Genomic DNA, 15,590 nt, shown 5'->3' on the forward strand with positions numbered 1-15,590 from the left:
ATATCTTTTCAATGAGCTCTGATGAAAACAACACAGTGAATCAATCAAACCAATTTTACTCACAAACTGAAGGATAAATGTTATTTGTCACTTTTTTTTTAACAACAAAACATACTCCTAAATATCCAGAAAACTGTGACTCACTTGTATGTGTCAGAGAGTGATTGTACAAAACAGCACTAATCAATATGAGTCAAGCATTATGCGTTATTCTTTACATCCGATTTGATCATTTGGATGCTACACTGATTTTTTTTTCTTTTTTGTAAACAAAAAAACAAAACAAAACTGATTTTGTTTCCAGTGCCTTCCCACGCATATTTATTACCTACACTTATTATGTATACTGTGCTTTTATATGCTGTCACTTAGCCAGCTCATCTTTCATCACCAGACTTTTATTTCTGGTTTGGTAATTATATTTATATTTCAATCTTGTTGTACTTTGTACAATGACAATAAATTCTATTCTATTACATATTATAAATACATAAGAATGCTCTTAATTTCACATGTTTATTGCTTCTGGAGGTCTTAAGGACTTCTGTACAAAGTCAACTTTTTTGAAATTCAATATCAAAATAGGCTCTTCAAAGCAGTTTTGAGTGCAACTTTTCTGGTAATTTCTGATAAATACGGACCCTGAGTGCAAGGATGATTTTATATCTGCAATTCAAACCTAAATATAACCTAAATATATACCTGTGTTCGAGGTGAAAGCAGTTTTCGGTGGGTCTCTTCTCACAGACTCTAGAGGAAGCGGCTCATTCAGCTTCTGGAGGAGAATCACTTCAGTCTTGTCCCCGAAAATGCTCGACCTGACACACACACACACACACACACACACACACACAGGCAGTGATAAAATTAGAAACAAGAAGAAAAACAGTAGATCCACAAATGTTCCAAATAAAGCTTGTGACTCCACTGCATCTCCCAATAAGTAGAGAGAAAAATGACCAAATCTCAGCAGACTTACAGGTCAGCCATCTCACTTTCATCTGCCTGAGGAAAGAAGTTCTGTCCGTCTGTCAGGATGTGTTTGATCAGATCCTCGTCTATGAGTAAAAAGCACCAGTTTGGACTTTAGTACTCACATTTGACACAGACAGTGTAATAATACAACCAAATGCTTTATGTTCTCAATAAACTGAGCGCTTGTTAGATGAAAAGTGCGCCTGGTTTAAAAGCCTCCGTGCTTGTGTTACCTGAGGAGGTGAAATACTTGTTGCGTTGGTCCGCCCCCTCCTCCTCGTCCGGGTTAAAGGTCATGTCGACACCCAAATGCCTGCTCCCCTGACCCCTCTTCAGCCTGGGCAGCCCTGCACCATGCCCTGCCCCTCCCACCACAGACACATCACTCAACAGCTCTGGCCAGTCCCTGTCCTCCATCTCCTCCTCTGCCAGGCCCCAACTCTCCACACTAAAATACAAAGCGAGGTGAAACGTTTGTTACGTAGTCTGACTTCATCGAGTGATTCACTTACTCTAATGGTCTTCAGAGTTTATTCTCATCTCTTTAAAAACCAACAAAACAAACAAGTTTCTCAGGGGACCATAACAATGTTGTAACAACAGCAGATTGCAGAGACAATTATGGCTTCTTGATTTATTGTTGTTTTGTAACAAGAAAGAAAAATCACAGGGAGAACAATACAAAAACCCTCTTGATCTTTTCAGTCTTGTTTGGAGCACAACACTCTAAATTACAAACACTTTCCCCTCTGCTTCTTTTTATTTTTTATGCTCTTTATTCTTCAATTCTGTCTTATCCACACTTCATCTGCCAATTACAGTTCACTAACTACAGGTACTGTCACAGCAGAACTTGCCTTTTGGTTGACGGAGTGGGCAAATCCACGTTGGTTTCCTCTGAGTTGGTCTGAGAAACAGAGAGAGAAGGACAATCCACAGACAGATTGAGAGAGAGAGAAAAAAAGAGAGAGAGAGAGAGAGAGAGAAAAAAAGAGAGGGAGAGACAGAGAAAGACAGACAGAGACAGAGAGAGAGAGAGAAAGATGTACAGTAATGATCTCACAAGGGAAATGCATAAAACGTTTCCTTGCTTAAATGTATCATTCATTTTTATTTCGGAATAACCGTGGGTTTTATCTAAATTTAATACTGATTCCATGATAAAGTAAAAAATACATTAAGGCATCTATAACCACATCAGGCAAGATTGAGTTTTAAATCCCTATCTCTTCTCCACAGACTCTACCTCGCCATTAAAGAAAAGGAAGGAACTTCCAGCCATGGAGTTGTCCAGGAAGTCATCAATCTCCACTGACTCCTGGTCTACTTGTGGTGGCACCTGCTCCACAGACACACACTGATGTCCACACACACACACACATTCACCCGCAAAGAGAAAGTTTTCAGCTTCATGTTATGGAAGGTACAAATACAAAAAAAAGAAAAAGCAGAAAAGGTTTCAGCAGGTTGTTACCTTGCTGCGGCTCATTCTGAACAGCGTGAAGATGAGCAGGTAGAGAGGGTAGACAATCAGACAGGTCACCATACCTGCTGCCACCGTCTCTCCATTTAATGATGCAAGCCTTGACATGGCCCGTGGGCTGCGGCACAAATGTCAAAACAAATCACCAGTAATTGTGATGAGTGCATGTAGCCAGGTAAACAATGAAGATCGACATAAAAAAAAGAAGACATCCCCATACCTGTATCTCTTATCCACCACAATGCTGTACCACAGAGTGTTGGCCAATAGAAAGAGCTGAAGCAACACAGCACAGCAAGTGGCTCTTTGCAGGCGGGTGAAAGGGCTGCGGGGGGGTCTCTCCCACAGCGACAGCCACAGGTGACTCTCGCACAGCGCCCTCTGCAGCTCACACCGCAGCAGGCGTGGCAGCTGAAGAAGCACGGCCTCCTCTGAAGAAAACAGGAAGTGACACAACGGACTGCACAGACAGGCTTCAGCTAACATCAGCAGATCCCTACTGTGGAATGATTTCGTTGTAGTATCTTACCTGAGGCCTCCACCTCAATCTCCACCCGTCCGTCAGTTCTCTCATTGTCGACTGACAGCCATTCCTCAGCCAGGAAATAGTAGCTGCTTCCTGTCTGCAAGTCTTTGACCAAGACATACTGCAACAGCCATGCTGGGGACAGACCTGATGCAGGGTCAAGAAATGATGCTTACAAAAAGTTTGTTCACATATCATTTGGTTAAACTCTTTGTCTCTGTTGTGTGCTCGCATGTGAACCAGTACCCTTGTTGTCATGCCAAATTCGGATTTTCCAGACGCTGCCCAGGCTCGTATCTGTGGCAATATGAAAGATGTCAAGAGCATTGCGTGTAAAAGCTCCCCTGCTGTCGAGATGGCGGTGTCCGCTGCGGCTCTCACGTCCATACAAACTGATTCCTACGTGAGCTGTGGTGCCTGGCAGGACACAGAGAGACTCATTATATTAACAATTTCCACAAATTCTGCAGAGACTCTCTTTGTTATTTTAATAATTACCAAGCTGACAAATTTGTTTTCACAGAAACTCCAACTGATAAAGCAGCAAACTTCATTCATAGGCTAGACAAATACATCTGTGCACATTTATGTGTCAGACTCTCTAGTTTGTGGTGTTTATCATATTTTTTGTACATATAGATATTAGATACGCATCAAATTATTTTTACCATCCTGAGAACGGTTTTACAGCATCGTCTCCCTAACTCACCAGCCCCTCGGCTCCAGCCAGTCTTGACCTGGATCTCATACTTAAAGAGTCCATCTCGGCCGCAGAGTGGAACCACGCCGGCCCGACGCAGATCCAGCTGGTCCAACTTGTGCAAGATGGCTGCTGCCACAACATAGCTTAATAAGCCCAAAACGCACACCAAAAGGACGACCAGGCTCGGTGCACCAGATCGCTCCTGAATGAGAGGGGAAATGGTTGGAGTGTGTGTATATCTGGTACATCTGCACAAAAAGTGTTTATTTTGGTGATACTGACTGGCACTTGAAAGCTGACGGCGTTGGCTGGTACAAACAGGCCTGCAGCGAAGGCAGTGAGGTGCCTGGTGCGACAAACAGCTCTGCTGGCATTGGTTTCTGCCAGGGGCACCATGCCATCAGTCCGCCACTGCTTCTCACTCTCACTGAAGTACTGACACAGAGAGGCGAACACCCCGACCTCCAACTGAACACCCACAGGCTGAGACTTGGGCCTGCAGGGTGTGCTCACATTGATGAAGTAGTCCAGAGTGGTGTCATACGACCTGTGTGACACAGGTCAGAGAAAATGGGTGTGGTCAGATTGTAAAGCAACAAAAAACATACTGAACTACTTGATTAATTGAGAGCCTCACTATAAACCCTCAGATGCTGCTTCAGTTACTACAAACAATAACTGGTGATTCTGTTTAAATCTGCAGTGGATGAAAAAGGGCTCTTACTCTGGCGACAGGAAGAAGGTGTATTTCCTGTGGTCAAGATCTTGCCCTCTGGTCATACTGAGGGTGATACGCTTTCTGTCCGTGCAGTTGAACTCATTGGGTCTTTCGTGTGAATGGAGGTAGGCTGTGATGTATGGCTCTTCCACATCCTTTTCTCTTATATCATTCTCTCTGGTGTCTGGAGAAGGAAAGGAAAAATAAGAATGAAACACAATACAAACACAAATTAAATCACACAGCTGTTGAAAAAGGAAACCATTTAGAACTACATGTATCAAACCACTTTCAGGAACAAAACCAGGGAAGTTCTATAATTCACATAAGTGAGTTCAATTAGTTCTGTTAGTCTGTCTTTGCATCTGTCATGTTAATGCATCTATACTCGGACACATTATAGCAGTACAAAGAATAAAACTCAGAATAATGAAAATGAAAAGGCTACCAGGGGTCCACATCATGTTGCAGTCCATCACAACATTAAAACTGTTTCAAAAAGCCTTCCTCACAGCTTAACAAAAACTGAATATTGCAAGCTTATTGCACTGAATACATTACATAATGTATGTATGTGCTGGACACTGAGTGCTCACCTTGCAGGGAGGTGAAGTTAAGCTGCACAAACACCCCTGCCTGTCTGTTTGTGTTTCCCGTGCTGACCCTTACGATGACAGAATCACAGTGGCTGATGTTAACAGTCCCAGCTGTGGGGACCCCTCCAGTACCAGAACCCTCAGGACCCGCTTCAGTTCCACTACTTCCGTTGTTAATGGCAACTGTGATGGCTAGACTGTCATCTAATCCGGAGATGGGAATATGGGTGCCATTTTCAGTGCGGAACTCCATGGATGCTACCTCAGTAGAGACGGTGTAGTTCGCCACATAGTTGAAGGGGAAGGGGTTGGACTCCACCTGGTGAGAAGAAAGAAGGGGTGGAGGGTGGTTGGCAAAAAGAGAGGCTTAAACAGAAAAAGGCTAAAAGACAATAAATACAAGGCCACTTCAGACAAGTTAATTTAACGAGTGAGTGCTGAGGAGAGAGGCACTGGCAGCTGTAAAGCTGCCAAGTTTAGATGCCAATCTGATGAGAAAGCTAAGAAGAACATTGTACTTCACAGAGTAGTTTCTATCATGTATCAGTCATTTGTGATGTTACCTGAAACAGCAGCTGCATGATGCTGTTTCCTGCAGCAGCTCTGCCAAGACTGTAGTTGAAAGCTCGTGGGATGGAGAACCACTGGCACTCTGGAAAAGAAGAGAGAAGAGTCTTGTTCATAATATTCACCTTTTTACACATTATGACGTGATGAAAGTCACCTACAGAAACAACTTTCATTAGCTCCTGTGATGCTAAATATGCAAACTCACCTGGACTGTTGTTGCCATGGTAACAGAGCAGGCTCTGAGGATCGGCCAGTTTCCCCGTGGCAGCGATCTCAGCTCCCTTCAGCACAAGGGGCTCCTCGTTGAGCACACGGGCGTGCATGAGGATCAGCATGAGGACAGAGGACAGATTGTAAGCCTTGGCCGCCACTCGCAGAGGGTGTGGTTCCAGAGAGGGGGGAGAGGGGTCTAACAGGGTGCCTCCTTGCTCCTGACCAGAGGGGTACAGAGAGGAGGTGAATGGGGCAGAGGGGGAATCCACGTAGGCGGGCTGCAGGTAAGACTGGGATGCTGACTGGCTGACCTGATGGATCAGATCGCCTGGAGGGTGGGAGAGGATACGAGACAAAGTTAATTGATCATGATTTTCACATTTTCTCTCAATATATACTTGGTGGAAAAAACGGATGTAACCTTGTAGGAAATGAATACAAACACCTTCTTGAATAACAGGGCTGACTAATTGATTGGAAGCCCACAGAATAAGTAGCCTCTTATGGTTTATACCAAGTAGGTGATGTGGTTATAAGCAGCAGAAGTGAGGATCAATTACCCTCCACTTAGCAATAAACATGCATGAATGAATGACTTGTTAGTGGCTCTAGTGATGCACTCACAGAAAGGCAACTCTTTTTCTTACCCATGATGTTCAGGATGTTGTCAGCTATCTCAGTGGGAGTGACGGTGCCCTGTTTGGTGTCACTTTGCAGTATCTCAAGCATGGACTCCAGTTTGTTAAGAGTGCTGTTCTGACACTCCTCACAGATGAACTCTCGACTCACCGCCTGGAAAACACAGAGTATCATCTGTTTGCTTCCTTGACCATTTCCTAGCTCTATTCTTTGCTTTTTCTAACTGCCCCTCTGTCTTTTCCAGCCCTGGTTCTTTTCTTTCCCACCTTGCCTCCCTCTCATCCTGCTCACCGTGCACTGAGCCAAAGCAGCGGATGTCTGCTGGATGTCATTAACAGTGGTCAGGTCTAGAGCAGTCAGAGCTCTGGTGATGTTGCTGCGGACTCTGACTCTGTATCCGCGCTCATCCCGGGACACCCGCACCGGCTCCCTGGTCTGCTCGTACTGGACAAAAATAAATGCAGGCTTTTCATGAATTATTAGCTGATGAATGATTGGGCTGATATTAATCAATACTGGGTGGATAGGCCTACCTCATTTAGGACTGTAATAAGAGCCAGTGATAACTCTCTGACCCTCTGGGAGTCTCCCTGCTCCAACAGCTTCTTGAGTTTTGTGTCTGTCAGCTCAGACAGCCAATGGGGAAGGCTGCTGTACTCGGGGGGCGGGTCTGGCAGCACAACCTCGATGGTCCTGGACACAAACATAAAACATCAGAGTTTCGTGTTTGTGAATATGGAGTTTCTAACTTTGTTATAGGAAATTTTTTAGACCAGCATCCAACTTTTCCTGTCTTTTACTGCAACTGCTGCCAGATCTGACAACATGAAAACAATGTATTAATTGATTTAAGAGAGGCTAAATCCATTGTAAGTCACCACAGACCTAAACTTTCTCAAGTTCTGTGAAACATGGTTAAGGTTAGGGTTAGGGTTAGGCTGTTCTACCTCAACAGGAAGATAAGAGGTAAACAACAGAGCAAAAACCTTGGAGACGACAGGGACCCGTTGAATAGCTGCCTACAATAGTTTAGGATGTAAACCAAAAAAAGTTGAAGGACTGAATCTGATTTAATTGTCCTCACTGCCGCTTAACTGAACCAAACAACTGAGCCAAATGCACTTACTCGTTGAGGGCAGTGATGGCAGCTCCCTGGTGGTCCTCCACTGTGATGTAAATGTCTACACGGTGTTGGGCTGAGCTGAAGCCTGGGGGCAGGAAGGCAGAGTGCTCTGGACTGCTGCCTTTGTACACACAGAAGTCCTCACAGTAGTCTTCTCTGCAGCGTGTTACCAGCAGACTGTAGAGCAACGGAGTCTCTGAGACACCTAAATCACTGTAACCTAGAGGGGGACAAAGTGACAAAAACAAAAAGGAACAAATGAAAGAAGAAATGACTACAAGCTTTGTAAACAGGTGATGAGTAAAGGAAGGGGAAATGTGCTGATGAGATTGGATATATTGATCATTGGAAACAAAGGAAAAGTATGAGGACAAAGCCAAAATACTGTGATTCAGACTCGTGAGAACAAGTTCACGGCCTCCCTCTTCCCACCTGAGCAGTTGAAGTGCACCCGGTCCAGCAGTGTGCGTATCCTCCAGCCTTCAATTTGTCCGTACTCCACTCCCGCTTCCCCTCCCCATGTCAGGTGACACTCCCCGCCAGCAGGAGGCATATTGTGGTGCAGCATGATGGAGGCGACGCCCTCGCCATCCAGACTGCTGTCGGTCACATGCAGGGAGAAAATGTAGGAGTCTCTGTGGCGCAGGACACCCTGCCGCAACACCAGGTTCATACCGTCACTTCCTGTGGTGGTGGAGGAGGAGTCAAGGACCAGAGTCTCATTCTGCTGCGTCATGGCGCTCCAGCGCTGAGAGACAGAAAAAAAGATTTTTCTAAAAGCAACCCACATTTTGTGATTTGTTCAGAAATGTAGAGGCTTTAATAGGTTCAATGACATTAGACAAAAACATTCAGTAAAGGTAAGGACAACTCATTTTGTTTTCAATTTGTTTTACCTTTTTGTGTTTGGTTGACTGTGGAACAAACATTTGGAGCCAGCACTGAGTGAGCGTTCATGAGGTCCGGAAATGTGTTATAGTGTATTTTTTCCTTGGTAGCAGGTTTTGGACGAGGTTCAGGAAGGAACAGTTCAAAGAATACTTCTAATGTTTTGGGAATTAGTCATTTTCTTGCTGAGAGACAGATGAGATGATTGATACACCTCTCATGTCTGTTCAGTATGAAGCTACAGTCCAGTCAACAGCTGGACTAGTAACTAAGAATAAAAATCTCCACTGGTTGCCTGGCACACCTCAGGAAGTTGCTGCTCCCAACCAAGAAATAGGCCAACACATAACTCCCTCGTCATTTTTACCCTTTGGTCTTTGTCCAGATTAAATAAATATCACATGTTAATTAGCAAACTTTACACCTGCTGGCAGGCACAGTTTGCTACCTTTGGACAGAATCAGGCTATTTTCAGGCTTTGTACTAATCTAAGATAACCTGCTGCTGGCTGTAGCTTTAAATATGTTGTACAGGCATGAGAGTATTCTCAATCTTCTCAACTAACTCTCAGCAACAAAGTGAATAAGTGTATGGAATGGAAGGTAAGTTAGGAAAATGCTGAGAGATTAAGCCATCGCTTTGCACCTTCATGATTAGATTTTTCTTATTTATTATACTAATCTATCAAGACAAAATGCAGGGAGCACATTACAGCAGTCTGGGTCTCTTTATTAGTTTAGAATTACATATACAATTTGAGTTAGCACTTTGCAGCCTCTACACGATAGGGCTCTCAGGTACATTGCTCACTGTAATTGTAATTTCAATATTCTAAGGTCAGATCGTCTAATGGAACTTCCCAGAGCTCAGTCAGAAAAAAGGACATGAAACTTTTGCATAGTTTACCTCTCACAGTTAGATCAGATTAGATTATTGTGGAGCACTTTGTGTCTTTTCTTTTGAAAGTGAGGAACTGAAGTTCATTGCAACTGAACTTCTTTCAAAGGTTTCTATTCTTGTTGATGCTATTGCTAGGATGACAAATGAACATGTGCAAACTACATCTTGCGGTACCAAATTCAAAACTAGCCCTTTGCACTATGGAAAGTGAGGTACAGTATAACTATAAAGAAGGGACTGAGGTTAGAGTACAGCTGAGTGCAGTCAACTGGTATTTGCAATTTGAGGCTCAGTGACTCAACAAGTGTTTTATATTTCAAATTGTTTCCCTGTGTTAGTGACGACCAAAGATATTCTCTTTGACTGCAGTTGAACAATGACCTCATCCTCACACCCACACACACTGATGCCTGCATCACAGAATCTCACTGAAGGACTGTATAGTGGAATGAGAGAGAGACATGGAGCAGGGGCAGGAGCAGGAAGGGAAAGGATCTGGAAATTTTGATTTCACTGTTGCTGCTGTGGTGCGTTGACCCCATTTTGCTCGGAGAGCAAGAAATGGATTTGAAGTATTTGTCTGTGACTCTGCGTGGGTTTGTCTGTATGTGTCTATGTGCGCACGTGTGTGTGTGTTTACCCCACGATGAAAGCCCTGGCAGTTGGTGCAGGTTCCTCTGAGGTAGACATACGAGTTCTGGCTGACCTCGTAGATGGACTGAGCCTTGCAGGACACACACTCCAGATACACCATGGGAATATGGCCACTCTGGACAAGGACCTGTCACACACAAACACATAATTGCCATTAAGTGTTAGCAATACTGGCAGTGGATGTGATCACTCGGATCATTTACTTATGTTCATTTTCTTTCAAAATTTGCTCTATCCTATAGCTTTTGTGTTGATTATTCTTTTCGTATTTTCTGTCATCAACGAGAGTAAACGGTCAGCTTATTGCTCCTGGTTTGTTGAGCTGCTTATCAACGAGACATCAACACAAAATCTTTAAAGAAAGGAAGAGAGAACACTGGTTACTTGTGATTTAGGGAGATGTGATCAATAAGCATGAAATGAGCAACATTTGATACAAGTCATGCAAAAGGTCAGACGAAACATAATGAATGCATAAGTGGGACCTCTTTACATATGAAAGGCCACATGCATAATGATTTGTTATGATTATTATTTTATTATTAGTAATTAACTATAAACAATCATCTATAAACTATGCACATGTAATTAAGCATGAATTTAAAAAAAGGCTGAAAACATTGAGCATCGTCACTGTAGCTTCAATAACTGTATTATCGTGGTATTAGAGTATCCAAAATCCAAAACAAACGCAACCACTGCTTAATGTACATCCTCCGCTGTGTTCCACCAGGAACAGCTCCTTCCACACTGCAAAGATGTTCTTCATGATTGCTATGCGTCACAAATTATAGAGGAAGCCACTGTTCTGACAGCAGTGTCCTCCAGTAGCTGAGTGAGTCAGTGAGTGCCAAATCACTTCATCCTCAACATGTTGATGTTGTAGTAAGAAACTTGAATTACCACCTCGCAGTGGTATACCTCTGCCCACCAGCCAAGCTGTAGCTCACATTCCTGTCTGTCTAGACTTGTATTATGTACATACTGAACACTTTGAATTAAATAAAGCAAAAGTCGACATGAACGTTTCCAGTGAGAAACACACTGTCTTCACTTAGAGACTGTTTTTACAGCAGAGTACAGAGGACTGATAGGAGAGCTTCATCACACAGTGCAAAGACAATCACCTGAAGCTTGGAATCATCAGAATCAATGAGCTCATGGTGAACTCCTGCTGTGTGTCTATTAGTGTGTGAGTTCTGAAACACAAACCGGTCAATTTTCTTGGATGTGTTCACACGTTCGGATAATTAAGCTAGTTCTAACAGAACATGAAAGAACATGAAGAATACATACACAAGTAATTTGTGTATGTATACTTGATTTATGGGCAAAACCTAATCAATTAATCATTGAACCCAAATGGGCATTTGTGCTAAATTTGAACAAATGCCCTTAATGTGTCTCTGAAATATTGGGTTAAAGAGAATGGAAAATGTCTGCAGCCATGACTGATTCACAAACCTCCAGGCTGGGGCAGCGCTGCATATGTTTTCATGTGTGCACTTACAGTCTGTGTGGTAGACTCTGGTGCCATGCCGTCTTTGCTGATGGTCAGTCTGAAAGTGTATTCGACGCCTGCCTCCAGCTCAGAGCCAGAGATTCCCAGCACCGGGCCGCTGGACCCCAGGCCAAAGTTCAGACTGGAGCAGTGCTCTGTACCCTGCAAGAAGAAGTTGAGCCATACTTTTAGCAGCGTTTTGTTAATGTAACTTGTTACTTGTACAAAGCATGAGAACAGGGTGTGGCATTAGATTTGAATAAGTAATTTCCCCCATCTTTACAGTGTACAATTGGACCATTTCTAATGCTTTTAATTTCAAGCTGCTTTGCAATTCTGTCTTTAGTGAATTACCTAAAATATCCATAAGAAAACTACAGACATTTTAGCAGGCTGCAGCCAGGATTTTGACTGATACTACAAAAGAGATCAAATCACCCCTCCACTCTTGGCACTGCAAGGACTATCTGTATCTTTCAGAAGTGATTTTAAATTTTAAATAACCCAGCACATTCATGTATATGGCATAACTTTCAATTTATGCTCTAACAAGAACAAGAGATTCAGTGAGGCTGCTTTGTGGTTTTTGGTGCTCCTAAACTGTGGAAAAGCCTCTCCATTGATGTATTTGTATTCAAGGTGTAGGACATTTGATCAGCCATGTTTCTGTCAACTCCTTTTCTTGACCTTTTCAGCTCTGAGTCCTTCTACCCGAGATCACTTTTTGTGGTTTGACGGAGTGTCCTTCTTTCTCTTCATCAGCAGTGCTACATAGCTGTGAGTGAGTGCGTGTGTGCGTGTGTGATCCGCACATGTTGTTTACTGTATGTGCAAGTGTGTAATTGTCAGGGTGGGGAGTAAAGCAACAGCTGTGGAATGCTGAGTTTATCTCTACACAGTTACATAACCCTTTAACTGCCTGTCTGCTTAGATGTACAGTACACACACAGGCACACACTCACACACTTCTACAGGACACACCCATTCTATTGGGTCTTATATTGTGGTCTTTTGCTGCACAGGCAGAATGTGTTCCCACCCAGCCAAGGAAGCGGTGAATGTGAAAAACACTAAAAGAATCTGTGTGAATTCAAATAGTTTCCCTGTGTTAGTAAAAACTCACACACACACAAAAGCATACACTCACCATTCAAGAGACACACTCACACATTGTCCTGAAATTAGTTCTCCTCTTCACATTGATGCTGCCAAGCTTCTCTGAAGGCAGCTACAGTACTCGGGACCAGATGACCGTTATGTAATTTTTCCTCAGTCTTCTTTGGAGAATCAAGTCTGTCCTTCAAACTGTCTTATGAATTTGCCATTTAAAAAGTACCAACAAAACGTTTGAGAGTAGAGTTTGATTTAACAGTTCAACACTCTTTTATTTCTATTAGACTCACGCCAAGTATTGAAAATACATGGAGAGAAAATCGTGTCCAACCACGGGAGCACAAGTAGAACAACCAAGACCTCTGTTGCACTCTGAGTCCCCCTGTACTTTATGTGTGGTTTCAAATACAAATGTACAGTACTGGTGAGGCCTTGAATGTGTATTAATGTTTCTCAGTTATAATGTATGGAAGCTACTCTTACCTTTGAAGTGCTCTGACATCTCCAGTGGTAGTGGAGTAGTGACTGGTTGTCTGGCTCCATGTTGGGGTCGTACGACTGCTCCGCACTCAGCTGCAGGTCCTGTGTCCTCGACCACACCCTGTAGGTGCCCCCTTCTATGATGGGCATCAGCCTGGTGAGAAAAAAGGGTTAATATTAACATAAGAAGATAGACTAAGATAAGATAAACTAGTGTTAATTTCAAATTCATCTTCAGCTAGTTATCAACTTACTGGTCTACAGATTAACAGAGTTAAACTGGAATTGTGGAGATGCAACTAAACTTTTTGGGAACCTACACAAACAAGAGCACACACATGATTGGTTTAGCCAGTACCCTCATCCTGTCTGACCTGTATCCAATTTCACAGTTTAGTTACATTGGTTACATGTAGTTACATTTTGGCAGAGTTCTGACACAGATGATCTTCGGGAAAAGGTTATTTCATGGATGTGGTGACTTGTTTACATTGCTTAGGTGGCAGATTTACATCTCACGTTTTCTAAGATTGTATTTTGCTGATTGTGGTACTGCTTCTTGGTGGTCAGGGAAGTGTGTAAGGACTGATGTGAATTTACACATATTTTGCCAAAACTGTGAGTTAGGGACCCACTAAGCATATGAATCAACCCCAGAGATGTGGGTTATGCTGGCGGAGTGGTTTTTTTCCCCATAATCCTGGGACACCATTAGGATACATCGCACTGTAGCTGGCATTAATTCTGGGGACACTGGTAGAACTGATGAAAAAATGAAAATAAAGGATGTACTCCACAGAAAGACAGAAGGTCAAAATGCTGTATTTCTCCACTGACCTGGCAGCCATGACACTGAGTTGCACACAGGCAGCTTTGCTTAGTGGCACATTTTCATACGACAGAGAAAACACCAAGGTGTAGTTCCCTGCTGGCAGAGCCATCTTAGGCAACGACAGCTGCAGCCGCTGCACGTCCACCTCAGCCGGTAAGCGAATTAGGGAGGGCTGAGTGCTGTCGCCTTTGTCATTATCACAAGAGGGTGCTGAGAATATCTGCCAGAGGTATTGAGCTCCGTAGCGCAGGCAGCCCTTTAGGTCCACACTGGCCTCCACCAAAGTGGGCTGGGAACGCCAGATGGCCATGCGGGGGGCTTGAACCACCTGCACTTCTGGCTCCTCACATTCTAGCACACTGATGTTTACTTCCACGTGGGCCAACACCCAGCTCACCAGGTTACTGCAGTTCACCTGGCGAGAAAAAACAAGCTAGTCACAAAACTCAGAAGATGTCAGGCTAATCATCATCTGTCCAATTAATTTAGCTCATATTTTACAGATTAGCAAATAACTAAAACATCTATAGAGGTCATGGAATAATGTAGCTCAAAGAAACATACCTGAACCCGATAGTGTCCTGGATGACTGTATGCATAACCAACAGTTGTGTTGTTGGTTTGAACTGGAGTTGAACCATCGCCCATGTCCCACAAGCACTTCACAGGATTAGATCTGGGTCTGACATCAGCCTTCATGGTCACCGTCTTATTGATGAAAGTGTCCTGAGGTAGCGCTGTCAGCACAGCAGCTGTCAGCAGGTTCTGCACCAGGATGTGCATGGTGATGTTCTGAGCATGCAGTGCATTGAAGGCCTTCAGATAGATGGTCAATAAACCTGCTTCTTCTGGCATGTAGGACACCTGGGGTTGTGAGATTCATTGAGAAGTATCAGCATTTTTGCAGCTCCTTACTATATTGTGATACTTAAGTCATAATTCTAATATTTATGAAGGATAAACACTGAAGTGGTCAAACCTCTTTGCCAATACGCGGTGCCTGGTGGTGGTGCTGCAGATCAAAAGTCCACAGGAAACTAACAGGTTTGCCTGTCAGGATGTTGGCCACAAAAGTTCTCTTTACACCTACAGGGATTGCTGCACAGCTTCCCAGGATGGAAAGTCCACGGACTGGCTCCATCACCTCGACCTGAAGATGCCTCCTCTTGGAACTAACCTGGATTGTGAAAACACAAATTTATGTTCCTTGTTTTAGTTAGATTCAAATCGTGGTATGGGATTTAACACCAGATTAAGCTCCAAAAAGAGTTACACAGTAAACATCACATTTAAAGCTTCTAATTATTTCCGATGCATATTCTTTTGGAGAGTGTGCAGTGAATGTGCTGCTTTTATCCCTTTCAATTAGCACCAATTCACAACAAAAGTTATCTCTTAGGTAACTAATAGGTGGTTTTGGGTGGTGGTGTGAGTCAGTGGTTTTCAAGTCTGAAAAAACTGTCTTTTAAGATTTGGTAAAGTAAGCAGGTAAATTACCTTGGCCAGCAATTATTGCTGATAATATGATGGATGACAACAAACATATTAACAACAAGAATTATACACCTGGAGCAAACACATATGTAGTTAAAATCTGCACCCATATGTCAAACCACACACCTTAAGTGTTAATTTTAAAATAGAATACACTGAATGAATTGGTGAATGGTCCAAAA

At 43.3% G+C, this 15,590-nt stretch overlaps 1 protein-coding gene across 3 annotated transcripts in view; it reads right to left on the reverse strand.

Moving 5' to 3' along the window:
• The window catches only part of pkd1a (polycystic kidney disease 1a), a 61,799-nt gene that overhangs the window by 12,534 nt on the left and 33,675 nt on the right, over window positions 1-15,590 (reverse strand). For all 3 annotated transcript variants that reach the window (XM_046406419.1, XM_046406409.1, XM_046406429.1), the window contains exons 20-45: window positions 14,894-15,091; window positions 14,479-14,778; window positions 13,920-14,329; window positions 13,086-13,236; window positions 11,499-11,651; window positions 9,975-10,115; window positions 7,979-8,294; window positions 7,550-7,766; window positions 6,957-7,116; window positions 6,715-6,867; window positions 6,432-6,576; window positions 5,777-6,112; window positions 5,565-5,653; window positions 5,002-5,320; window positions 4,412-4,589; window positions 3,970-4,234; window positions 3,694-3,889; window positions 3,231-3,401; window positions 2,988-3,131; window positions 2,679-2,889; window positions 2,450-2,576; window positions 2,222-2,332; window positions 1,833-1,882; window positions 1,209-1,423; window positions 980-1,058; window positions 703-818 (exon numbers count right to left, since the gene is read on the reverse strand). In XM_046406419.1, the coding sequence (XP_046262375.1) occupies window positions 703-818; window positions 980-1,058; window positions 1,209-1,423; window positions 1,833-1,882; window positions 2,222-2,332; window positions 2,450-2,576; window positions 2,679-2,889; window positions 2,988-3,131; window positions 3,231-3,401; window positions 3,694-3,889; window positions 3,970-4,234; window positions 4,412-4,589; window positions 5,002-5,320; window positions 5,565-5,653; window positions 5,777-6,112; window positions 6,432-6,576; window positions 6,715-6,867; window positions 6,957-7,116; window positions 7,550-7,766; window positions 7,979-8,294; window positions 9,975-10,115; window positions 11,499-11,651; window positions 13,086-13,236; window positions 13,920-14,329; window positions 14,479-14,778; window positions 14,894-15,091 (4,951 nt within the window). The remainder of the gene's footprint in view (window positions 1-702; window positions 819-979; window positions 1,059-1,208; window positions 1,424-1,832; window positions 1,883-2,221; window positions 2,333-2,449; window positions 2,577-2,678; window positions 2,890-2,987; window positions 3,132-3,230; window positions 3,402-3,693; window positions 3,890-3,969; window positions 4,235-4,411; window positions 4,590-5,001; window positions 5,321-5,564; window positions 5,654-5,776; window positions 6,113-6,431; window positions 6,577-6,714; window positions 6,868-6,956; window positions 7,117-7,549; window positions 7,767-7,978; window positions 8,295-9,974; window positions 10,116-11,498; window positions 11,652-13,085; window positions 13,237-13,919; window positions 14,330-14,478; window positions 14,779-14,893; window positions 15,092-15,590) is intronic.

This window comes from Scatophagus argus, chromosome 2 (genome assembly GCF_020382885.2).
Source record: "Scatophagus argus isolate fScaArg1 chromosome 2, fScaArg1.pri, whole genome shotgun sequence".
NCBI classification, from domain to species: Eukaryota; Metazoa; Chordata; class Actinopteri; family Scatophagidae; genus Scatophagus; species Scatophagus argus.